The 26623-nt window shown below is 43.4% G+C and overlaps 3 protein-coding genes across 4 annotated transcripts in view; 2 read left to right on the top strand and 1 right to left on the bottom strand.

Moving 5' to 3' along the window:
• Positions 1-859: 859 nt before the first annotated feature.
• Positions 860-3670, top strand: six7 (SIX homeobox 7; the record flags this gene model as incomplete). Its single annotated transcript, XM_083992338.1, has 3 exons — positions 860-1267; positions 2842-3005; positions 3460-3670. The coding sequence occupies 3 exons, from the start codon at positions 860-862 to the stop codon at positions 3668-3670; spliced, it is 783 nt and encodes a 260-aa protein (XP_083848464.1).
• A 3659-nt stretch (positions 3671-7329) lies between these two features.
• On the top strand, positions 7330-11755 carry LOC311001607 (actin-related protein 2; the record flags this gene model as incomplete). Of its 2 annotated transcripts, none has more annotated exons than XM_083992710.1 (9): positions 7330-7467; positions 8570-8680; positions 8900-9058; positions 9168-9297; positions 9396-9532; positions 9656-9805; positions 10738-10883; positions 10999-11131; positions 11585-11755. In XM_083992710.1, exons 1-9 carry the CDS (start codon positions 7420-7422, stop codon positions 11753-11755), a joined length of 1185 nt encoding a protein of 394 aa, XP_083848836.1. In that variant the 5' UTR covers positions 7330-7419. The 2 variants fall into 2 exon arrangements, with proteins under 2 accessions (XP_083848836.1, XP_083848837.1); XM_083992711.1 differs by having other exon boundaries at positions 8570-8689.
• A 2683-nt stretch (positions 11756-14438) lies between these two features.
• The window catches only part of rin1b (Ras and Rab interactor 1b), a gene marked incomplete at its 3' end in the record, with an annotated part of 29038 nt that continues 16853 nt past the window's right edge, over positions 14439-26623 (bottom strand). Inside the window, exons 6-12 of the mRNA XM_083992802.1 lie at positions 25282-25463; positions 24829-25113; positions 23479-24034; positions 19293-19601; positions 18667-18798; positions 17239-17408; positions 14439-14762 (exon numbers count right to left, since the gene is read on the bottom strand). Of these exons, the coding sequence (XP_083848928.1) occupies positions 14439-14762; positions 17239-17408; positions 18667-18798; positions 19293-19601; positions 23479-24034; positions 24829-25113; positions 25282-25463 (1958 nt within the window). The remainder of the gene's footprint in view (positions 14763-17238; positions 17409-18666; positions 18799-19292; positions 19602-23478; positions 24035-24828; positions 25114-25281; positions 25464-26623) is intronic.

Genomic DNA, 26623 nt, shown 5'->3' with positions numbered 1-26623 from the left:
GGGTATGTAATGGCCCATAGGTGCAGCCACGTCTGTTTTAATTACATGGGTATTAGCTGGTCAGAGATCGCTGGAGCTTTGTGGCCCCGACGTGTCCTCTCTGGGCCAAATGTCGAGACAAATCTAATACGAATCTAATACCGACACTGGCATTTAAGGCTGCCATTCAAGACCCCGCCCAAAAAAGTATTGATTTTTTAGTTTTATTGATTAATGTCATTAATGTGAGACCTGAAAACTTGTCTGTGCATCTGCCTCGGTTGTTGTACTAGGTTTTTTGGGGGTTCATTTCTGCACTGACCCGCCTTTCACACTTGCCCGGGGCTCGATCTCGATCTCGATCAGATCAGATCCGACCTATTAAATAACCTATCCTCTCTTGTTTGCTCACTGCAGATATCCTGGCAGTCAATGTATCCTCGGGCTAAGCCAAACAAGCTGATCAGCCAGTCACCTCTGTACACACAACCCCCCGCTAAGAGGCTAATGGCCGGGACGTATAATCCTTCTCAAAACAACTACAGAGATGCTAATTGTATCTTGCTATAAATACAGGTTGACTCCTTGTCCTCTTTCTTTATTCGTCTGCTCTCGCGCGTCGGCTACTCCTGAAACACTTGCCGAAATACCAGGAAAGACTCCGGTTGCGTAAGAGAGGCAGCAGATAGATGCTGCTGCAGGTGACAATAAACTTGTCTTCGTACCAAAAACAGCAGCGAGCAGAGCAGAGCAGAGCAGCGCGGAGTTTGTTTATTTTTACGCACGGCTGGATACATCGCTCCATGCGCCCTGACAGCTTCTCCTAAACTTCCTCAGTGAGTTGAGTTACTGAGACGCAGCAACGAGGAGAGACAGCAACATGTTCCCGCTGCCGATGTTCACGCCGGACCAGGTCGCCCGGGTGTGCGAGAACTTGGAGGAGACCGGGGACATCGAGCGCCTCGGCCGGTTCCTCTGGTCCCTCCCGGCCGCCGTCCCTGGCTCGGCCGGCGAGGCGCTGAACCGACACGAGTCCGTGATGCGGGCGAGAGCGCTGGTCGCTTTCCACGGGGGGAACTTCGAGGCTCTTTACCAGATCCTGCAGAGCCACCGGTTTACGCGCGAGTCGCACGCCAAGCTCCAGGACCTGTGGCTGGACGCGCACTACCGCGAGGCGGAGAGGCTGCGTGGGCGGCCGCTGGGGCCCGTGGAGAAGTACCGCATCCGCAAGAAGTTCCCCCTGCCCCGCACCATCTGGGACGGCGAGCAGAAGACGCACTGCTTCAAGGTAAATGACCCGATCTTATTTGAACCTGTATTATAAGTATTTTACTTACTTTACTGTTTTATTGTATATTATGTACTGTGTATGAATGTTTTACATGGCAGCTGTCACAACTTCCTTACCCAAGACAAATTTCCCCTGGTGGGACAAATAAAGTTGATTTGATTTGATAACGACCCATGGTGTGGGGTTTAGGATTTGACGCACCTACACGTGTTGCTTCCTCTTACTTTGGGAAACACTGAATCACAAACAAACAAAAACGGAAAACAAACATTACAGATGATATGACATTTATGTGAATTTAAAAAAGCAGCAGCATCAGTTTCTCTTTTTTCACTCTGCTGTGTGAAGCCGCCTGGTCTTTGAGCTCTTAAGATGATCACGGTCAGAGCCGTGGTTATCCCTCTGCCTTCTGCTGTGAACCTACTAAACTACTTTAGGGCCTGGTCTCCTGGTGTAAGATCAGACTACAAGTCTCCTACAAGTCTGGACACTGTTGGTTCATGCTCTGACATAAACTGGTGAACAATGTCAGACAATTTGATTATGATTCGTGGAGTTTAATCTGAATGTGAATGCATCCAGATAATCTTCTTGATTTCTGGTGTCATTCTTATCTTTTAATTCTCAGCTTAAAGTTATTTCCCACATCAATTTTATCTCTTTATTTACATATTATGTTGTTTGCTGTAATATTAATTGTCCACAGCTGTGAAGATATTTCAGATTTCCTTACAGGATTTATTATAGTCTCATCTCTTCTTTAACTAAAGTGTCCTTGAGCACAGACACACAAATCTAAATCCAGGAGACATTCCTTCATGATATGATGCAGTCAATTACAGCAAGCCCTCAAACCAGTTTCCTTTTTTACAAAACCATTCTTCCTGATGTCATGTCCTGGTGGGCAGAGCACCTTGAGCATCGTCAGAAATGCATTTTTCAGTGCCATAAGGCCATTAGTGGTTGCAATGGAAGCAGACTGATTGCATTTTGTCACTTAAAATTAGGATGTCGCCACTTTTCAAAACCTACAAAAGGAGAAATAAGAATCAAAACAAGAGAGGAAACGAGCTGCTTAGTGGGGGAGCAAGTGAGCATGACCTTTGCCTCTTGGTTGAAGTGTGTGTATGTGTGTGTGTGTGTGTGTGATCTCCCTCTTGTGGCGGGGTGAAGTATTGTTCATAAGTGTACTACAGCTACTTGGTCTTGGTTAATTCCAAACCCCAGAAGGGACGGCCTCTGCAGCAGCCGATTAAGCCCCTTAACATGATCCAATTTAGTGGATATACATTTTTATGTACTAGGTTCTACTTACAGTGTAGATAGAGATCATCTGTTTATAAATCTAATCTAACAGGATTATACTGAGCATCATACCAGAGTGACAAGATTATTGTGGTTTAATAGGATGATATCAAAGCAACACTAACCACATTACTGTAGCCAGCTGCCAACATATGGTTTCCCCTCAAAGAGCAGCACATCCACTGACAGAAAGAAAGAGTTAATATAACATTATCTAAGAACTATGGGGGTCTAAATGTGCCAAAAAATGTCTCTGTCTTCTCCAGGAACGAACTCGTAGTTTGCTGAGGGAGTGGTACCTCCAGGATCCGTACCCCAACCCATCTAGGAAAAGGCACTTGGCCCAGGCCACCGGACTCACGCCCACACAGGTCGGCAACTGGTTCAAGAACCGGCGCCAAAGAGACCGCGCAGCATCCGCAAAGAACAGGTATGTCAGAAGTTAGATTATCACATTATGTTGATTATTATCGAGAGACGTGCTGTTAAAGCAGAAGTAAGCGGAACATTTGTGTTAATATAAGTCTTCAATAGTTATATCTTCCGACAGCAATCACTTACATAGAGTGTTTGGTCCGAAACACGGGTCTGTCAGTCACTCTGCTCTGCTGTAACGCGAGGAGAAAACTCTCCTTGTATCCTACAACCTTTATCCAATGAGGAGAGAGAACGGCATAAAGGGGCGGTCCTCTCTGTGTGTGCAGCCAAGGGATGCGCGTGAATGTGGTGACGTAGGGACGAGGGCGGGGACTGCTAACTCCATCGGCTGACAAGAAGTTAGCCAAAACGACCGGATCGCTTACTTCTGCTTTAACAAAGATTACAATGTGGGACCTCTCTCTCATCTCTCTTTTATCTCCCCCCCCCTCCTCCCCTCCAATCAGATTGCAGCAGGATCCCTCCATGCACGCCTCTGAAAGCTCCCCCGACGGATCCCTCCAGGAGCGCCACCGTCACCCCCACTTGCTGCCTAACTCCCCCCGCCACCTCGGCAGCCCGGAGGCCAGCGACTGCAGCACGGAGAACGAGCGCAGAGGGACGGGAGCCTCCACCCCGGAGATCTCCGTCAGCAGCGACAGCGAGTTTGAGTCCTGAGACGACGGTGAACTCTGCTCACGGACAAACACACCACACAGAGACGAGAGCGTTATGCGTCATCAGACTCAGAGACATTATGCTGACTAGACTGCTGACCTGTGGACACAGCGGAGCGGCTCTCGGCGGGAGGAGGGCGAGCACGAGGAGCCCGCACTTGATGTGGCTCTGAGTGGACAATGTAAGGGAACTATATGCAACAATATTATGCACTTAAAAGAGCACCATGGCACATGACCTTGACTGTTATTATGAATTACTGTAGTTTACTGCTGACCATGACTCAGGATGGTAGATAGGTAAACATCCAGCAGGTACATCTACATTGAACAAGTGTTTCTCATGGTCTTTTTTTTTAGATAATGTGAATATTTACATTTTGATACTGGTTTCAGTCAATATTTTGGGATAGACAATTTTATAATAGTTTTTATGTAAGCTACATAATACATTTGTGATGGAAATTACCCAGACACACTAAACATCCAATGCCTTGAGTAGGCTACTACAGTTATGTGTGTATGTTCACATGCACATTGATAACTTGTTGACTTTACCTAATCATGCAAGTGCACAGTCCAGTTTCATACAGTTAATTCACCTCGCACATGAAGAAAAAAACTGCTCTACTATTAGGTCAGAATGTGTAATGTAAACATAGTGAATGAATTCAATAAAGTTCACTGCCTTAAGGGGGAAAAACGGGCATCACTCTCAATGCAACAATGCATAACAACACTAGTTAGACAGACAGTCTTAACAATGCATCTGTGCTGCTCAAAACCTTTTTCTTACCTGCTGTGTTTTACCTGTTCACTTCTGTTTTTATATGTAGACTTTTTTTTTTAATGCTCCTGAGCTGCTCTGATGATGAATTTCTGCAGGGGCTGAAACAGAGAAGATGAAAAAGAGAGAAAGTGAAGCACTAAATAGGTCTAAACTCAATGTGCCTATTACATTTGAGAACAGTGAGACCTGGACAGATATGATTGCGTCCTCATGTCGGGAGGGACACACTCAAAAGGTTTACTGTTTGCTGTCTTTCTTACAATGATCATTTCTCATATCACATGACTGCATTTCAATGAAAACATGTATTTTGTAAATGTTTTATGTAAATAAATTAACCTATTTTTATCCAAAGTTATGCTGGCTCAGTATATTTGTAAGCTCAGTTGGTATTATTGCGGTGTGACTTGGCAAAATCTAACTTAGTGGTTAGTCGACCCATGTGATGACTCCTTGGTGTAAATCCTCTTAGTACGGTACAGGACAACACTAAGGGAACACAATCTGTTTGGATTCAGATCAAAATAAAAGTCTAAAATCCTTGCAAATTCATAAATCAAGCCTTTTAACATAGTATATCTCCTACAAAGTAATTTTTCCCCCCCAAATAAAATAGTACGCCATGAGTGCCATTTAACCTAACAACTGCAATATATTGTATTCTTACTGGCGCCACTATTTCCACACACTGAAACTCTTATGTCACAATAACATTGGTCAGTGGTTGAAAAGAAAAATGCATATGGTGGTTTAATACTAAGGTGTCCCCCCATCCTGTGAAACGTGGAGCTATGGCAACATCAATGGCAGCTCATTTCCAGTAAATTATGGCAAGACAGTACTGTATATGTTTGATGACCCCGGGGCTGTCTAAAAATGGCAATTTGGGCCCATTTCCCATCTGCCCCAAATTCAAATGTGTCATCTTAGGGGGCCCAGTGGAGTCTCCATTGGACTCCACTGCCCCCCAACAACTTCTGAGGGCTCGCTGGTGTGGTTTTTGGCCAGTTACTCCAAAACTACTGGCCCTTGAACCAAACAATAATGTTACTAACTGCTGTGTTAACAAGTCAATATGTTTGTAGTGAGAAAAAAAAAGTCTTAATAAGCTTCACTCACGTTTCCCTCCTCCTGATGTGCAGTGTGCAAACCTACCAGAGACAAAAGAGTGACATGATGTCATCACCTAACAGTTGTGATGTCAGACAACGTTAGCAACAACAAAACAACGTTAGCAACATTAGCTGTGTTTTTGGCTAATGGATGGAAAAGGCCAACATTTCTTCTGCCTTTAACTCTGTTTTTAATTACCACAGAAAAATAGTTTCCTCTCGAGTTTTTAAATGCTTCATTATGTTCACCAGCTGAGTTCGTAGTCACTCGTTTTTATCAGCCGACATGACAGTTTCTTTTGGCCATTTAATTTAGTTAAAAAAAAAAAAACACACACACACACACACAACAAAACCACATTACGTTGTTGGACAACACTTACCCGTGGTTTGGGGACATTTCCAGCTGCAAAAAAACATTCCTCTATCAGTTTTACCGACACAAAATGTAGGTCTTGTGAAAGGTGAAGATTATCTCTGATGGTTGACAAGTTGGAGGTAACTAACTTTGAAAAAACAAAACAAAAACAAAGATGGCGGCGATGACGTCTTCTTAATTTACGACAGAAACACCAACATGACGCCAGAGGAGCTTTAGCAGCGTTCGGTTTTATTACAAAACATTAGCAACGTAAAATAGTAAAGATGCTAAATACACCCAGAGATAAGTTATGAATTTGAACAAAAATGTTGTTTCCAGTTTAAAAGTGTAGGACTGGCTACTGTCAAGCCATCCGCACCAACATTTTGAGTGCGGCCGTTTCATGGAACTTACGGCGACTGGCTGCAAGGTAAACTTTTCATTATTATTATTTTTTTTAATAGCCTATGTAGGTTACATCATGTAAATTAGCCACCTTTTACAACTGCTGCTACGAAAATGACAGTGTTACTTATTTTTTAAAAAATTGAAGGAATTCATAAATATAGATATAGCCTAGGCAAATAACGGGTCCATGCCTATGTTCCCACAGCCCTATGTTCCCACAGTTCTAAGATTTTTCTCAAAATTAGGCCCTATGTTCCCACTGGACTCTCTCTACCTATCTGGACTCGATATCTGGTCTGTCTAGCCTCTACCAGGTCTTTTTTTTTTTTTTTACTAAACTTAACCAACTCCTTTCTTTATTGCCTAAACCCAACCAATGGTGGGACCAAAGGGCTGTGGGAACATAGGGCCTAATTTTCAGTGACAACAAAAGTTAGAAATGTGGGAACATAAGGCTGTGGGAACATAGGAATGACCCCCAAATAACAACAGGGGGCATAGGCGATATAGCTAAGGGTAGGGTGTGACACATAGGACAACACCAATCTGGAGTGGACAGATATGCATGGGCTATATGAGTAAGAATAACCTGTAGGCACTGAAAAAACTTGCTGGTAGCCTTTGTCTACTCTTTGGTAACAGAATACAAATCTTTCTTTAAAGCTGCAAAAGTTTAATTTATTAAACATTATCATTTCCAGGTCATAATTATACACCCAGAGAAAGTAGTGAACATACAGTTAACAGAGAAAGATGTACACAAAGTAGGGACATGAAAGATGACCACTTGACCAAATGTCAACTTCTTTGTGAATGTCTCTTTCCTGTTTCATTACAGAGTAATGTTGGTCTTCTCTTCCTCCTACTCCACAGAAACCACAGAATAATGGGCGTCCTCACTTTCAGTAGGCTAGTCCCGCCCACTCCTGAAGGGTTACCAAGAAGACTTCTGCTTACCTGTCAGTTGTTGTCAGAGCTAAATTCATGTGTAGAAATCCTGAATTTGTTACTTTTTAGTTGGACCCCTGTCCTGATAGGGGGGAATATATATATAAGTTGTTTATAGATATTGTGTGAGGATGGACAGCGAGGGAAGGAAAGTGGTGGTCTGTGACAATGGGACAGGGGTAAGTAAATCCTGCATGTCAGTATTGTAAGGAAAGGATATCCTGAAAGAATATTACAAATATAAATTATGCATTACCTTTATTCTATTCTAGTATATGTTTTATTATATAATTATAATTTATATGTTGGCTGTATTGCACCGTCTGTGCAAACCCCATATTCTTTGACAGTTTTCTATGCAAACCTACAACAGTGTTAGATTTGGGTGTTTTATTTTAAGACAATTGTTCCAAGTACACTTCATTTAGAGGCAAACACATGGTTTTTTAAAAGAGTTCAGGGTGTGAATCTGTGTGCATACTAGAGCCTGATTCCACATCTACATCTGTCTGGACTTGTCAACCTACCTCTTACATGCACTCACAGCCATAAATGGTTGTAATGCTTTGAACTGAGCAACAATTGGTGGAAAAGCAGGAAGAGAGATTTGAAAAGCGAAAAACACAATGAGCAGCTCTTTAATACTGTTACTGTGGCATTTAAATTTTGATATGTGAAAGCAGTATGAGGTACTTGAAGGTTACCTACAGTCAACAACTGGTTGCAGCCTTTTTTCTTTTTTTTTTGCCTTTGCGGGAATGCATTTCATCCCTGCAGGCTAAGGAATGTGTCCATGGTCACAAAGACAAGTTGAGACAGTATTGTATTAGGTCTAGTCATGACAGGGAGAGAAACAGTCTGTAGTGAGTTGCATGCCAATAAAAGGCCAGGTAACACTGCAAATTATTTACCAAAATCACGCTAAATGAATTATTATACAAGCTTGTGAAGATGTTATGAAATTGCAGTTGCATTATCTGATAAATAAGAGACAATCTGGTAAAAGCATTATACTAATAATTCACTCTAACTCAGTTTCCTGGATGTAGAATAAACCTAAAGCTGGATTAAACCAAATGGAACTGATTAATGGATGGAAATTATTCTGTACAGAACACTCAATGCAGGACGAGTGCAATTAATGTGCAGCATAATTCAGGGCTATACAAACAAAGCTTCAGTTTCAGTTAACATTTGAAAATGAGAACTTTATTCACACGTACATACACACACACACAAAAAAAAAATACTTGTTTCTTTCTTTCTCACATCCCTAACCAGTTTGTCAAGTGTGGCTTTGCTGGATCCAACTTCCCTGACCACATCTTCCCGGCCTTGGTGGGTCGACCAATCATCAGATCGAGCACCAAAGTCGGCAACATTGAGATAAAGGTGAGGTTAGTTTTCAACTGATTGCAAATTAAAAGTAAATTAAAGTATTATATGGCACTGGTTATGAAATGATACCCAGTCATAATCCCATAAACATAAAACATAAAAAAGGATTATGTATGTTGTAGCATCATTCAAATGAATATGAATCCACAGACTTGTACCAAAAGTACAGTCCACTTCTGGAAAGGCTGAACCCCTCCCGATCTCTTTACCCAGGACCTGATGGTCGGGGACGAGGCCAGCGAGTGCCGCTCCCTGCTGGAGGTGTCCTACCCCATGGAGAACGGTATGGTGCGCTGCTGGGACGACATGCTCCATCTGTGGGACTACACCTTCGGACCCGACCGCCTGGACCTGGACCCATCAGAATGCAAGGTACAAAAACAGAAAGGTTCAAAGAAGACATAAGTTTAAACCTTTCAAAATAAAACTCAACAACACACAAAGCCTTCACACAGCTCTATATCATCTTTACTTTTCCAAGATCCTGCTGACTGAGCCGCCCATGAACCCTCACAAGAACCGGGAAAAGATTGTGGAGGTCATGTTTGAGAAGTACCAGTTCCACGGCATCTACGTGGCCATTCAGGCCGTGCTCACTCTGTATGCTCAGGGTAAGGTCTTAGTAACAGCTAAATGATTTGTTCCTGTTGCTTCTTGTTGATTAATGATGGATTCATTGATCATTGAAAGGTTTCATTTGGGTGTACAGGTTTGCTCACCGGTGTGGTCGTCGACTCCGGGGACGGTGTCACCCACATCTGTCCAGTGTACGAGGGCTTTTCGTTACCTCACCTCACACGCAGACTGGACATCGCTGGACGTGACATCACACGCTACCTCATTAAGGTGAATCACATGTAGGGCCTTTGTGTTTACTGACACGTGCAACAACATGTTCTCTTCATTTGCAACACAAACACTTTTTTAATGCCTGATTTAACAAAACACCTCTTATCTTCCCACCGTCAGCTCCTGCTGCTCCGTGGTTACGCCTTCAACCACTCGGCCGACTTTGAGACCGTGCGTATGTTGAAGGAGAAGCTCTGCTATGTGGGATACAACATCGAACAAGAGCAGCGCCTGGCCATAGAGACCACCTACCTGGTGGAATCGTTCACTGTACGTTACAAAAGCATTTTGTGGATTAGTCCAACCAAAGAAATAATTTGACATTATGGAAAATGCTCTCTCTCTCGATTTGGTGCTAAAGAGTAAATGAGACAATCGATACCAAGTTCATGTCCATTCTGTGGCCTACTTAGGGGGCGCATCGGACTGAACACATTAATAGCCCAAATAGTTTTATGTGGAGGTGAATGCTTCTGCTAAGCTAAGCTAACTTTCTGGCTCTGACAGACAAATGCTGATATTTAAGTGCTATATTTCAAGCTAGCCACAGCTGGTGTTCTCTGCTTGGCAGGGAAAAGAGGAAATCAGATAACCTGTGTTGTGTATAAAAACTAAAATGCAACAGCAATTTGTGGATTTTATGTGGCGGTAGCTACATATTTATGCTACGCTGAGCTAATTAGCTGGTTTTAGCCTTACACCATTGAGGTTGGGAGGCAACCGCCATTCCGACATCCCACCAGTCCTACATAGGCTACTGTAGGCCTCTAATTGTCTTAATGGCAACACTTCATTTTCTATCAAATGTCCCATCATTCCGACAATTCTTGCCTCCTATGATTGGATTTTTTTCTCTTCTTTTTCCTTTCATCCTGCCTTTCCGACAGTTCCTTTAATAGCGTATTTTTCCCCCAAAAGATTTAGCACTGGTTGGGCTTAGAATGATGAAAGGAGTTGGTTAAGTTTAGTAAAAAGACCAGGTAGAGGCTAGATGGGCCAGATAGATAGAGTCCAGAGGGAGTCACCTGTTGAGATATTGAAAGCCTTGTCGGAATGGTCGGACAATGGATGGCATGTCGGAATAGCGGTATTTCGGAATGGTGGTATGTCATCATGGTGACATGTCTAAATGGTGGTATGTCAGAATGACAGCATGTAACCTTGAGGTTGGGGCCAGTAACAGTCTCCTCTCTCTGGTGCAGCTCCCTGACGGCCGACAGGTGAACGTAGGTGGGGAGAGGTTCGGGGCCCCCGAGGCCCTGTTCCAGCCTCACCTCATCAACGTGGAGGGAGCGGGAGTGGCCGAGCTGCTGTTCAACACCATCCAGGCTGCAGACATCGACCTCAGGTTCGAGTCTCCCCCCACTGCTGTTTGCAAAGAATCTGCACAACTAAAATGCTTTTAAAGATAGTCAGATATAAAACATGTTATAATCTTTTGTGCCCTCTGTGTCACTGTGCAGGGCGGACTTCTATAAGCACATCGTTCTGTCAGGAGGGAGCACCATGTATCCCGGCCTGCCATCCAGACTGGAGAGAGAGATCAAGCAGCTCTACCTGGAGAGAGTGCTGGACGGAGACACACAGAAACTATCAGTAAGTGTTTTCTGTTCTGTTGGACAACAGGCTGTTGATATTTAATGTAACACCAGGATGTTAAATAATTAATGTAACACCAGGATGTTAAATAAGATGTTATACAAGTGTTGATTTTCTATAACACCTTTGCATAAATATAACACCATAATCTGTAGCCTAAGCTGTGATATTAATAACATAATACATTTTCCATTTACTTAATAAATGTTACATACCACTCTAAATGTTTCTTTCTTAAAAGTTTTTGTATTAATTGCTGCATTTGATTTTATATTTACTATACTAGCTATTTGAAAACCAGAAAATGTTTACATTTATTGTTTCTAATCATCATTGTATATTCAAATCTGTGCAGTAGTCATAAAAGTAGAGCATTAAAAAAACACAATAAAGAACATTGCTTGTGTTTAAAGACCTTTCTTTCCCCCTCTTTTCTTGTCACCCGTGTAGAAGTTTAAGATTCGCATCGAGGACCCTCCCAGACGTAAACATATGGTGTTCCTGGGAGGCGCCGTGCTGGCCAACATCATGAAGGACAAGGACTCCTTTTGGCTGAGCAGAGCGGAGTACGAGGAGAAAGGCCTGGCGGTGCTGCAAAAACTGGGAGGTGGAGTCAGATGAACAAAAAAAAGATAAACAAAATATTTCAGCTTTTTAAAATCAATTCCTCAGCCTCCCAGAGCCACATGTGCTGCATACTTTGATTCATTACAAAACTGAAAGAAAAATGTGAGGTTTTACAATTTTATATCTTTGTGTGGTTTGGTTCATAGAAATCTGAAAATTACAATTAATTGTTAATTGCTAATTAACTAATATTAAGTACGGTGAAGTTGAATCAAGAGCCAGTTTTATCACAACACAATCATACAAATATATCCCATAAAGTCTTGCTCAGGAAAATGTAGGTCTCAGGATTTTACTCATGTTTGAGTAATTGGTGTCTCTTCTATAGATGATTGTTGTGACTGAGCAGAGACAAGGACACTGGCAATGACTCAGCAGTTTGACACACATGACACTTTAATAATTGGGTCTTGATTCAACCTCGTACCAGACTAACAAGACTCAGATGTGACAACAAAAAAAGTGAGTCCAATCTCAGAGTGCTTTGGACTGACACAAACAAACACTGGAACTAAAGGAAATTACGTTAAAATACAAACTGGAGAGTTTTTTCTCTGTTATTGATATTTTCTGGTTTCTACTCTCAAGATGTAATGTGAAAAATAAACCAATAAAAAGAATGCTAATTCAAATTCAGCTTGATTTTTTCTATATTTTTCCATTTGTTTTTAATATTTTATTAGACAAATTATATTCTCAAATGCTTTTCCATCCCTTAAATACATTTTTAATCTATGTGGCATAAGAGGAGGGAGTGAACTGTTGCTGTTAGTGTTTGCTTCCCTCTGCTGGTTGACTTTGTTTAAGACCTCAGAAGTCCACACTGCAGAACAACACAGCATGTAACAACACTGTGAACAGATATTGCAACTTTTTTTTCGTTTTTTTTTATTGCGATACTGAATTACCTGACAAAAATACAGAAACATGTTTTTTTTTATTTTCAAAACACTGAAAAGAAATAGTGAGCTCTCACAATGAACACATGCTTCACGCACACATACACTACATTCGCAGAAACCTTCACGGCAAATGAAAAATAAAAAGAGAAAAGAAAAGAAAAAAGCATGCAATAATGCTCAAAACACATCATAGTTCCCCAAAAATGAACCTCAACCGCAGCCGATTAAAACTCCAGATATGTTGAAAATCCATACTTAGGTTTGATATCTACCCAACAAATTGAACAATTAAAAGTTAGTTTTAAATACACAATATGATAATTGATAATGACACTGAGTTGAACAGTCAGTTTGGTAGCGATGACTTGCAGCAGGAGCCACCAGGAGCTGGTGACGATTTACATTTACATTCGACCAGTCACCGCGAGGTCCTGGTTTTTATTGGTCGGACTGGACTGTCCTCCCCTCTCCTCTTGGTCCGGGTGGTTATTAAATAGTACGGCCAAGAAAAAAAAACAAAAAAACCCAGTATAACTCAAAAGCAGTGGTTTGAAATATGAAGTGAAAGTAGTTGTGAGAGGATCAAACTCCGAACCGGGAAAAAAAAACGGACAAAAGATTTGAATACATTCGCAAGTCATTCAGTAAAACGGTTGCAGGTCGTCTCAGATAGATGTGATGTTCTTTTTTTCTTTTGATTATTATTATTATTATTGGTCTCCCATGGTTTAAAAACAGAGAGCTGCTGCTTTTCTATCACTTCCCTCCTACTCGCCTATTACTCCACCTGCCAAAAACACTTAATAGAATACGCAAGGACGGAGGAGAGTCTGCGCCTTTTCTCAAAAAGAAAGTAAAAATACAAATTGTCTCTGTGGGTGATTCTAAAAATAAATGGCTGATTTAAAGCTTCCTTTTGAGCCTGTAAACCTGATTTCTTTCAAAGTAAAACACCAGTTGCATCATAAAAAAAGGGCCTCTCTCTTTTTTTTTCTGTTTTTCTCACTTTGGTATTGAGGTTTGGTCTTGGCGATAAAACACATCTCAGTTTTAAAGGTCAAACTCTTATTGGCGGAGGGCAACACAGGTTTGAATCCCCCTAAAAACCCTTTTTTTTGACAACGTGGTTCCATTCGAAGATCTGCAGACTTTTACACATAAAAGGTGAAGTAATAAAAAACATCCAAGTGTCTGTTAGTTTGCCCAGGACTATACCAGGAAAGGGTTACATCACCACGGTGGACAATTTGCCTTCTCGTGTGCGTACAGGAAGTGGTTTTGTTTCCAGGCAACAGTAGTCTCACAGAATTTGTCTTTGGATTGAGCCTCCTCACGTTTGGATGATGTAATCCCTTCATGGTATACACAGTTACAACTCTGGGCTCATGTTTCACATAACAACCAAATCCATTTATTACACATTTTTTTTTGTTCCATGTCACAAATAGTACAACTCCTTTACACTAGCAGCCACACTGAGTGGTACATAGTACAACTTTTGGCAACAGTCCCTATCGTCGGTGCTGCTCTGCTCTGCATGTTGGTCCATTGGAGGAAGAGTCGACCGTTTGCGGTCCGCTCCCGGTCTGGAGAAGGGCTGTAGTTTATCACAACAAGTCCTGACCCACGACGAGACACGACACACCGCCGGAGAGAAAGAGACAGAACAAGAGAGAGAGAAAGAGAGAAAGACCGACCGACCGACCATCTCCTCACTCCTCCTCCTCCTCCCTCCTCTTCCTCCTCTCCCTCCCTCCTTCCTCCATCCCTCCCACTCACTCCTCACACACCGACTCGCTCAGGTCCACGGCGCCACCTCTGGTGAGCCGCCGCATCTTGCTGAAGTCGTGGTCGGTCCTCAGGTAGGAGAGCGAGGGGCCGCCCTCGCTGTGGCTGGCCAGGTCCTGGGGCTGCGCCTGGGCCGGCAGCGCTCGCATCTCACCGCCGCTGCGCCAGTACAGGGTGTATTGCTGCGGGTCGGACACTCCGAAGGTGGAGGCGCAGAGCTGAGCCAGGGCCTGGCTGCTCTCCCCGGCTCTCCACTGCAACGTCCGCACGGCGCTCCGCTCCCCGTCCTGGAACAGTATCCGTACGCACCTCTGGAAGGAGAGAGAAAAAAAAGATGGAAAGGAGGAAAAATAATAGTGACTATATGCTGTATTCATGCAAAACAGAGGTCAAGAGGCTTATGGAGTGAGGGCAAAAGAGGGGGAGGAGAAAGAGAGAGGGGGAGCCAGAGGAGGAGTGAGAGCTGTGCGAGCAAACAGGTTGATAACACACTACAACAAATGAGTCAAAATCGTGTTGGTAAAAAGAAAATAACCTCTAAAACAAAGCTTCTGCTTCCCACACACACGACCAGCAGGTCCAAGAGCCTCACATGGAAAAAAAACAACAAGAATCGCCCTGCTGCTCTTTTCTCTGCCACATGCAACAGCTCCATTGACAAAACTCCACCAGAATTAATCCATTAGAGCACGTCCACGTCCAAAACTCATAAAACCATATAATAATAATAATAATAATCCATCACAGCTCTACATCGGCGTCGTGCTGAAGTTTTTTCCCTCTTGCACTTTAATCCAAACAGAAACTTTCACACATTTTCAACAGAGAGAGAAGGGAGAAAAGAGAAAAAGGAACGAGTGTCTCAACAATTACCACTCTTAAAACACTTAGCGGCAATTGTGATGTACCTAGGCTATTATATAATGTCAGATACAACCACCTACAGACGCCCTCACAACTCTCTTTAAAACACACACACAGAAAACATAGTGAACACAATCCTTTTACCAAACATCCAATCTTGAGAAACCAGTGAGAATCCAACACACACACACACACACACAGCTCCCATCCTACTCTACCTGCACACAAACAAACACACACACACAGAGAAGTAGCCAAATATACTCAAGCAAAAAGAAAAACACACACACACACACACACGCTCTCTCTCACACACCAGCAATTATCATCAACAGGTCGTCCAGCGTCCAAACTTACAGAGTCACTGAGCTCCTCGCCGTCCGTGTGCATATTGTGTTTGCCTGCTTCGATGGGTAGATGCGGCTCAATAAATTTCATGTTATCTGACCGCCCACTTCTTCATAGCACTTGGCTCACTGATCCCCGCCTGTGTCAGTGGAAAATCTGGCTGCTGGGTGAGTTAGATCGGCTATTTGAAGCCAGGAGAGGCACCACGTGACCAGACAGAAACGTTGTGGATGACAATGCCTTTCTTCCATGGCATCTGGTGGACTGTTTTTACCAATCTGGGGCCAGGGCAGGGAGGAGAGTGATAATAGGAGAGTGTAGGTAAAAGTCAGAGTGTGTGTGTGTGTGTGTGTGTGTCTGCATTAGTGCATGCCCCCTTGGTAAGCCGGCAGAGGATTACCTCTAAAAATGTCATAAAACTAATCCCCACAAATGAATTTGAAATGTGTTTGGCACGCGAAAGGAGGGAAACCCTGAAAGTGTGTGTGGTCCCACTTGTTGTTGTGATGCACGGCCTCGTGAAAATCAACTTCACCTTTTGTTTGACCGCTGGAAAATTGGAAATGTGGTCTTGAGCTTCGAACAGCAGCAACAATAACAACAACAGCAGCAGCAGCAGCAGCCTGCCACCTTGAATCAAATGTGGGTCGCTGCTGCTTGTCCAGATGTACAGATGTAGGATGATCACATGTTGCTCATGTAACGTAACATTAATGTAACATCTGAACTCGTTGGATGGATCGAGTTCTTGTTGTTACGGTTTGTGTCTTTTGTTTCCATTTTTTAAGATCAAGTTTGAACTGTGAGATGAGTCGATGATGATATTCAGTGTTTGAAATATAAGAAGTTGAGGTCCAGGATGTCAGGACCCATGACTACAGGTGGGCTGTCGCTTTTTAAATATAACCAAGTGTGTAAAGATTTGAAAATGTGCATTCATCAATTTAAAGAAAATTGTTGTAATTAGTTACTAACTGGCTAAATCTACAGGCTCTAGATGCTCACAGTTCCCCCCACCCCTCTGATCGGCCTCTAAAGTGCCACATTTCTGCCTGGTAGAAAAAAAAAAAAAAATAGAAATTTGGGAATAAATATCTAACACATTATATGTTTTCTTTCTTTTTAAAAAAAATTAAAATGTGACATGGATAGATCTTTGATAAAAAAAAAGAGAATCAATACCCAAACATTATGTATATTTTCTTAGTTTTTTTTTATCTTGTTTAGCCAAATAAAATCTTAAAAAACCTATAAAGTTGGCCACAGGATAAGTATTTTTATTTTTTATTTTTTTTACAGTTGTTATGTATGAACCAAAATCAACATAAATATCAACTTAAAGCTGAGTGTGTGACCACTTTTCTCCTCTGCTGATGCAAAATCCCTGACTTTTGAAAGAGCCAACTATGTTTTACATAGTTTTACACATGTTATAAATCACACACTGTGGTTTTCCTCTGACAGAAAATCCACCGGAGAAAACGTCCCTGTATCCTCACATTGATCTACACGACACATCTACATCTACACATGTTTCTGTGCCGTAGCACCAGAACCAGAGCGCTCGGTATCTACCTGGTTCTGCTGGCTCTCCTTCTGTCTCTGGGCCTCCCGGCTCCGCCTGCAGCTCCACTCCTTCAGCGCCTCCTGGGCGTCCGGTGTCAGACAGACGGAGACCGGCTGCTCGCTGTCCAGACTCTGGATCAGACACAGGCTGGCGTACACGCTGGTCAGGTAGTACCCACCTGGAGGAAACAAAGTAGAGGGGAAACTTAATCACTCACACTAAATAAACTTGTAATGACGGACTGAACCGACAAAAACTTTACTTTTCTACTCAGGTCACGGCAGGCCGCTTCCTTATTTACTCCTTAATCAATATTTCTTTGTTTGCAGTGGATTAAATCACTGTGTTGTACAAAAACCTGGATTCATCTGCAGCTTTTCTGCCTGGTACAAAAGAAAGGAAATTTGTTTTTCTATGGCCTGTTACTTCACTGTTTTGTTTCACCTTCACCACTCAAATCAGCCTCATTTACACCAACAACCAAAGCTCTGATAAACCCACTATACTCTACCTGCTCCGCATCAAATCACAGCACAGGTTAACACCTGACAGGTGAATATAGCCGAGCGTTTACCGATTAAAGTTACATGTTTCCCTAAAGAGATAGTGGAGACCAAAAACGGAGCTAAAAGCCACCAAATATTGACTTCCATTCACCAGACAGACAGAATTGTATCTGAACAGACGCTCATGTTGTGTGTCATATATGCAACCATTTTACCATTTACAACTTGTTCTGATGTCCACAAATGACCAAATTACCAACTCATGCAAGTTTAGTTTGAATTTGGGCTACTAAACAAGTTCATAAAAGCTTTTATTCCTTTACCTAAAGGGGACATATTATGGAAATATCACTTTTTGAAGGCTCTTTAACATATATTTGGGTGTTTGTCTTGCCTTCCGGCCCCCAAAATGTGAGAATTGACAAAAAAATCTGTAATTTTCAGGCTCCCGAGTTTGAAGTCCATGTGGTTTAATGAACTGTTCCCTCGGTTGTCTGACAATGATGTCATTAGTTTTCTAATTTGCATAACCCCACCCCTACCTGGGACCGGTAGAAGGGGCGGGGCGGGGCAAGCAGTGGTTCATTTACATTTAAAGGGACAGGCACTGAAACCAGCCGTTCTGAACAGAGCTGTTTTAAGAGGATGAAAAGAGCTGTGATGTTTGATCCTTGGGGTATTTTGACGGAAGTATGTCACAGACTTGTCTTTAAAGACACCTGGGAACTATTTTAATTTGTGGAAAAGGGGCATAATATGTCTCCTTTAATACCACTTCATAATGTAAACATAAATGTGTTTGCTCCTCTTGTTAAAGTGAAGTTGTTTTTGTCTCAAACTGAGTGTAAAGTTGTAACACTCGTGACAGGAGCCTGATTATAGTTGAAACCCTGTGACACACTGACATCATGAGGCTCCATCAGGCCGTACCCTCTCCTCCGAGCCAGGACGGCTCCAGCAGCTCCATCATGTACTCCACCTCTATGAGGATCTGAGGCCTGTTACACTCCACAATCACGTAAGACAGTGACGGCAGGAAGTCGTCCCAGCTCACTTCCTGTCCTGCAGAGAGAGGACAGTGTTTCAAAGCACAGAATACATTTGTTTTCTCTAGTTTTCCATTAAAGCAGCGACAGGCAAAGATGTTTTTGTCTTTAAAGTTTTAGTAAAGTCTTACCTCCTCACAGTCTACATGCTAGGAAATGGCTGGAATACTTTCAGGATGTGGTCATGTTAGAACTTTCTACAGCACGGGTGAACAAAGCTAAAAGCTCTACACTGGACTCATGGAAGAGAGCTGCTTCGGCTGTAACGGACCTGCTCAGGTCTGATTAAAGTACCCAGTACCAGTAAGACACCAGACCGAGAGGGGAGGGGGGAGGGAAGGGTTTGCCGCCCGGGGGAGGGAGGGTTTTGTTAAAATGTTTGTACTGTTGATAATATTTGACCTTGATATATGAAAATGATGCCAATAAAAACAGTTGTTCATAAAAAAAAAAAAAAAGTTTTAGTAAAGTCTTAAAATACCAACAACTACCAGTGTGTTTCGATCTCACCGTGTAACGAGCCCATGGCCTTGTGGACGCACTTGCACACTTGGAGCAGCAGCAGCACTTTGTCGATGGGCGAGTGCGTCCGCTGCATCAGGATCAGCTTCTGCTTCACGTGCTCCACGCCGCGGATGTCCGGGACGCCCGTCCGCACGCCGAGCTGCTCCATGGCGGCGTCCCCCTTCAGACGGTGCAGGTTGTGGGCGAGGCGCTGGATGGAGCCGTCGTGGTTGTGCAACGCCACCAGGGCTTTCTCCAGGTGGGACCTCAGAGGCCGCAGCACGCAGGAGAACATGGCTCGCTCCAGGGCCAGATCTGAGGACAGAGGGAGTTGTGCAGTTGTGAGAATTGTTTTATTTATTTGCCATTTGTTGGTGGATAAATGTGTGCGTAAACATCTAGAGGAGATATAGTATGTACATTTCTTATGCTGTTCTGTGGAAACACTCTCAGTCCCTGTGTGGTTTATGTTTTGAATGCTCTCATCCACATTGATAGACACTTTATTCCTTAGGGGGTAATTAATGTGTAGCAGCTACTTCATCATAATAATAAACAATACTTAGTTATGTATCACATACACATCTAATTAATTCCAAAATAACAAACAATATAACATCAATTATATCAGATTAAAAAATGTCAGTAAATATCCTTTCACCCAAAAACCTTCCACAGGGCAGTGAGCTGCTGCGTCGGACTGTGCAGGTGTTGTTGATGTTGTTGTGTGTTTCCACCTCGAGTAAAATCAACTAAGTGTGCTTTTTAAATCTGGGATTATCACACAGAGCGTATTCTGTCGTAATCCGAACGTTACGGCTGCTAACGCCGACTGTGTAGCAGAAGCAGACCTCACAAATAGCTCCTTTTAAAAGCTTCACAGACACACACAGACATGAGAGCAGCATCAATCAGATCAGATCAGAAAATGATTAGGTGCATTAACCCAAAAATATCAGTGTCTCTGATCTTACAACATGAGAGGAGCTACATATAGTCCAAATAGTTTTAGGAGTAGGTTCGTTACCTTTAATTGTTGGTGCAAGCTATTTTTAGAACGGCGGAGCAGAGCCGCGAGCTGCTCAGAGCTACACTACGGAGGCTCATGGGATTTCTTGGTTTCCCTCATCAAACTCATCAAATACACAATCCAACAACTCCAAAACGCTCTGGTGGACAAGTTGTGACCTGCACATTCACCACGCTATGAGATAATAACAGAACGTTACAAGACAGAGTTGTTTTAGAGGTAAATTCATGTAAAACAGCTGATGCGCGTTGCGGTCGGAGGCAGTTTTTCAGCAAGCAGTCTCTGCATTTACCTCGAGAACAACTCTGTCTCGTAACGTTCGGTTATTATCTCCTAGCGTGGTGAATGTGCAGGTCACAACTTGTCCACCAGAGCGTTTTGGAGTTGTTGGATTGTCTGTTTGATGAGGGAAACCAAAAAATCCCATTAGCCTCCGTAGCGTAGCTCTGAGCAGCTCACGGCTCTGCTCCGCCGTTCTAAAAATAGCTTGCACCGACAATTAAAGGTAACGAACCTACTGCTAAAACTATAGGAATTATGGCAATGGGCCAATTTGCCAAAATGTTGAACTATCCCTTAAAACTATAATCAAATTAAAAAACGTCTTTATATATGACATATAAATGCTAAATAAGGAGAATTAAAGAGTTGTTGTTTTCCTTTGCTGCTGAAAACACAAACACTCTCAAGATGCCGTTTGTTGTTTTTTTGTTTGGCCTGACAACAGTGAGATGTGATACAGAAACTCGTGTATATGAACGATGATGCACATGGATGCATTCCCTCACACGTGGAAACACACACACACCCTCTGTGTTTCTCCTGCAGCCAGTGGGCAGTCCTGACTGTGTGTGTAACAATCCTCCAGTGCTCGCTGTTTTCCACTCATCATCAATATCCTCCTCTTCCTCCTCTCCATCCCTGTAATCCCCCAACACCTCCCTCCTCTTCCTCCCCCCTCCTCCCCATCTACCTTACTATATCATTCCCCTTTGTGATTAATCATTCACACCCTCCATACTCTGTTTCTCTACGTCCCTCTCTCTGCTCAGTCCCAGCATCCCTCCTTTCTTTTACAGCTCCAGAGAGTAACAGATTACATGTAATGTGATTACAGCCGAGTGAGCTGCCGGCAAGAGTCCTGAAAAAAAAAAGACAAAGAAAAACATGACTTCTTTTTCTTGGCTCTTACTCACAGATCTGTAACTGATTACATTTTCAAAGTAACCTGCCTATTTCTATCCCTCCCTCCCTCCCTCCCTCCCTCCCTCCCTCCCTCCCTCTCTCCCCTGAATCGTGCTGCTCTTCAAGTGAGCGTGGGACTGTGATATCTTTTTATGATAAACGAGGGGGAGAAAAAAAAAAAATGCAAATGCCTCCCACCGACGCAAAGCGAGATAAATCAGAATCAGAGTGCAGGAAGGAAGGAAGGAAGGGAGGGAGGGAGGGATGAAGGGAGGGAGGGAGGCAGCGGCCAACCACTCTCCCCTGAAGCCTGTGCACTGCCAGGCAACCATCCATCACCGGCGCACACACTTACACACACACAAACAACACACCTGCAAACGCACACAAAGGAGTCCAAAACAAGAAAAAAGAAAAAAAGAAAAGAAAAAGAAAACCTACGCACGCGCTCGGCCGTGTCAAAAGATCCAACTACCACTCCGTCCGCAGCATCGCCCTGCCATGCCTTCACAATAATGAGAAGAATCACACTTTGAGTTTGATGGATGTGAGTGCGAGGAGGGGAGGGGGGCGCATCGAGTCGACTCGGGCAGGGCTTTCCTAATGCTATTTTCTAAATACCAGAGACAATACGAGCTGCAGTGAATGAGGCTCTACCCTCCCCACGCAAACTACTTTGTGTTGACAGTGCCTTTCACTTGGAGCCTGGAGCCTGGAGCCTGGGCAGCCCACCATTTAACAGAAAAGGCTGTCTGTTTCCATAGACCTGCGTCCTCTGGCACTCTGTCTATTGAATCAGTGTTTTCTAATAGTACAGTTTTTGTTTTTTTTCCTTCCCTGTCTCCTGCCGGTTTCACCATCTCCTCGTTTTTGTGATGAGATGAACCGACGGCCCGCGTGGATGAGGAAGCAGACTGAGCTCACAGTGTAAATCCAGCTTCATCAGCTGAAGTCAATTCAATCATTTTTCTCAGCGCGACAAACTTACTTTGAGTTTCTTTTTGCCAATAATAATAATAAAAGAAGAGTTTAAATTGTGGTTTGTTCTTCTCATTTTAATTGGAAACACTTCTGAAACAGCGCCGCTTTATGAGAGATTCATTTTCACTGCAGCTAATGGCAGCGCAATAATAGTAAAAACCTCTGCATGGCATGCCTCTCACACACAAGTGCACGCAGGTGTTGTTCAGCAGCTGTTGGTGCACATAGATGTCATATGTGCTTTTGCAAAGGTGTATTATTTATTAAACTCCTCATAATGACCACTTCTGTGTTGCCAGGCTGTATAATAATAATAATCCCTTTATCTGGTGTGTATCGTCTTCAATTGTAACTTTTACCTTCTGCAGTTTAAGTGAATGATTTTCATTCCACTCGTGATCAGTTCATTTTGTTCCTCCAGCTGCTCTCAGGAGGAGATGTTTTTTAAATTTAGGATTGAAACTAAATGAAAACATGACGAGTCTCCAAACGTACTTTTCTACCTCTGTTTCCAAATGGGAAAAAAACCCATCAGAGTTATGTGTGTACTTTGTTTTTAAAGGTTTATAAACTGGCTTCATTAAATTTAAGTAACTCATTCAGTCCATAGATCCGTGATAAGATGATTATAACCTACTGTATTATTTGCTTTGTCTTATCAATATCATATAATCAGAAAGATTCCTCTGTTGGTCAGCTGTTCTGAAATACAGTTGCAGAACATCTGGATTCAGAATGAAAACCGTTTACTTTAACTGAGGACCCTGTTAGACAAATTTAAACACACACCTGGCTGGCAACACAAAAAAGTAGATCATCTTAAATAGATGCAAATGAATAAAGTTTCTTTAACAAATGAGAATTAATCACAATAAAAATTTAAGTGTAAATCCACATGTGTTTCTTTGCAAAACTGAGGCTGAATGTCTGTGTTTGAAGATCATGGTTCAAGCTTTATTGTTGACTGACACACTGACCAGGTTTCTGTTTGTTTACCTTTCTCGTTCTCTGGCACCAGCGTTTCAATGGGCGGCTCCAGCTCTCCGCTGTCCAGCAGGCAGCACTTTGCCTGGGACAGAAAGAGCCGCAGACCCTGCAGCAGCTGCACGGAGGTCACCCGGGACAGGGACGAGGACGAGGAAGACGAGGCCAGGGATTTGAGCACCTCCCTCTGCTCCAGCAGGAAGTCCTGGACCATGCCTCCGAAGATGGAGCGCCTGTCCCTGGACAGCTCCTCCATCAGCCGCGTCAGCCGCTTGTCCGGAGCGAAGAAGCACACGAACGCCTCGCTCATGCGGTGCATCCCGCCGCGGCCTCGGGAGCGCACGAGCGGCGGGCGCTGGTAGAAGTGGGTTTGGGTTTGGAACATGCTTTCTGGGTCCGAATCCGAGTCATTGTCCTCGTCCATACTGCTGAAGGAGCTGCTGCTGTCCAGCTCGGCCAGGGACGGAGCCGGGCGGCGGTCCAGGGCCAGAGCCACCACCTCGATGCTGGCCTCCTCTGCTCGGGTCGAGGGCTGCGGCTCTGGAGACTCGTCCACCTTAGCAGATGTCTGGACCAGCAAAGAAATCGTGATTATATTAGTTTTTTTATCGTTTCTTAAAGGGGAACTATGCATTTCTGGTCGCTTTTCCCCGCTGTTTTGCTAACCCTCCTCCCGGTCATGTGCATTTGTTTTCAACGAAGCCGGCGAGAAATCAATCCATGGAGCTGTAGATAACGTTATTTATCATATATGCGTACGATGTGTTGTGTAGTCTTATCTGTTATAAACAAGAGATTACGGGTTACGTGTTTGTCGTGGTGTCTCTGAGTCGTTGGTTTTCGGCCAAGAGACTCTACGTTGAAGGCAGAGAGCCTCCATCCTCCCTCCTAACAAGTTACAAGTCATTTATTTAACCATCACAGTCACTCCAAAGCTGTTTAATTAAGGTAAAAATCTTGCATAATTTCTCTTTAAAGTGCATGACTTCTTCTGTAATGTACACAAACATCATCCCTCGATGGGACACTGAGGCACTGGAAACGTATTCCTCAGTGTCTGTATGACCGACTCTGACTGGTCTGTTTACTACATAAGAAGCTCTGCGTAGCTTCAGGCACTTTACGATTGTAAGTAACATTAAAAACATTCATTTGGTTGGAACAAAGGTTTCTAACCCTCTAGATATTCACAATCTCCCATAGGAAACTACAAACTTATGCACTTAGAAATGTTCAGAGATGAGACAAGTGAGTTTGTTCTGGGACCACTATTTCATAAAATACTCAGCCAGGTCAGTACGTACAAAGCGCTGAGAGTGGACATGGTCTGAGAGACAAATGCGTATATTAAAAACTCATTACTTCAGGCACATAGACAGACATCAGGTCCTCTTCCTCGGCGGATCCTGGTGATACAGCGGGGGTTCTCCTCAGGACCCCGGCCCCAGCGTGGACTCTCCTCTGTGGGTTAGCGCCGGCCTTCTGCAGCCTCTCCGACCCGCCGGGCTGCTCCAGTGACGGGGGAGGCGAGTAAGAGCCGACCCCCTCCAGGGAGAGGTTCATGGAGGACTCGGAGAGCCGGAGCCGCATGCTGCGCTTGAAGCGGTGCCGTTTATTGGAGGCACTGTGGTTTGTGTTGAGTTGCGGCTGTAAAAGAAAAAAGTGGATTCAACATGAGGGGTTTATTAGTGCCCATACAGAGTGGCAGCTTAAGAGCACTTATGATGGATGTAAAGGAGCATATATTTAAAATTCAGGCAAAGGAAGGAAGAAACAGAAGCTCAGACAATCACACAACCTCCATCCATCACTCACCTTGGTAACCTCCAGCTGCAGGAAGAGCGGGTTGATGAAGCAGAGTTTGCCCAGGCTGCCTCGGGTCAGCCAGGAGCATCGGTCCTGTGTGGCCGCCGTCTGGGCCTGGCTGCCGCTGGTCGACGCAAACAGGTCCACTGGTCCGTTCTGGATGTCCGAGGCACTCGGCGAGCTCCAGAAGTCTAGTGTGAAATACAGCAAGCAAAAGACAAGAAGAGTTCCTTATGTGTTGTTTTTTAATGAAAAATTCAACAAAGATATTGTTAAAAAAAAAAGACATACAAATATTTTTCTAACCCTCCTGTTGTCCTTCTGGGTCAAATTGACCCAATCTGTTCACTTCCTCCATCCTTCCTTCCTTTCTCCCTTCCTTCTTTCCACAATCCCTTTTCCCTTGCTTCTTTCCTTCCTTCCTTCCTTCCTTCCTTCCTTCCTTCCTTCCTTCCTTCCTCTTTTGATCCAGTTGACCTGGTCTATTCCCTCCCTCCCTCCCTCCCTCCCTCCATCTTTCTTTCCTTCCCCTTTCCCTTCCTTCTTTCCACAATCCTTTTTGCCTCCATCCCTTCGTCCTTACTTCTTCCTTCTTTTTTGACCCAATCTGTTCCCTCCCTCCCTCCATCTATCTCTTTCCTTCCTTTTTCCCTTCCTTATTTCCTCCCACCGTTCCTTCCTTCCTTCCTTCTTTCCCTTCGTCCTTCCTGCCTTCCTTCCTTCTTTCTTTCCCTTCGTCCTTCCTTCCTTCCTTCTATCCCTTTATCCTTCCTTGACCCAGGAGGACAGCAGGAGGATTCAGTGGTAAAACCGATGACCTAATCCAAGTCAAAAGATTATAATGTAGGACCAGCACACAGGCTTAAAGCAGAAGTTTACAAATAGCTTTAAATCAATGTAATAATGAGTCATTTATGTTAAAATGCATCACATAAAAACTTCTGCTAATGAATAGTCTGGTTCTGTCTGAGCTGCACTCAGTGACACATCCTGCATCTTTTCTTGTGTCATTTTTAGCCGTCATGAAGTCGCACCTCGCTCTGTGTCACCACGCTGCAGCAGACAGTCCTACATGCTACCATGTTAAAATAGATACAACCTGGCAGTTAATTCCTCAGCCACTTCTTGTGTATTTAAAAAAAAACATTACAATAGGCTACGTTACTTTTGTTTTCTCTCACTAATCTTGTCCTTACAATGTGTTTTAATTTCTTGGCAATTACTGGCAAAACATTCATATTCATTTTTTGCTTGTGTCTTTGTATGTTTTTTTCTGGTTAAGGATATGCTTGAACAATATGAAAATTTGCATTAACAGGCGGTCATGCTAACAGCTGTGGGAGGCGCAGCA

This window comes from Trachurus trachurus, assembly GCF_905171665.1.
Source record: "Trachurus trachurus genome assembly, chromosome: 18".
Classification (NCBI taxonomy): domain Eukaryota; kingdom Metazoa; phylum Chordata; class Actinopteri; order Carangiformes; family Carangidae; genus Trachurus; species Trachurus trachurus.
The sequence above is the reverse complement of the archived record's forward strand: the minus strand, read 5'-3'. Positions and strand labels throughout refer to the sequence as shown.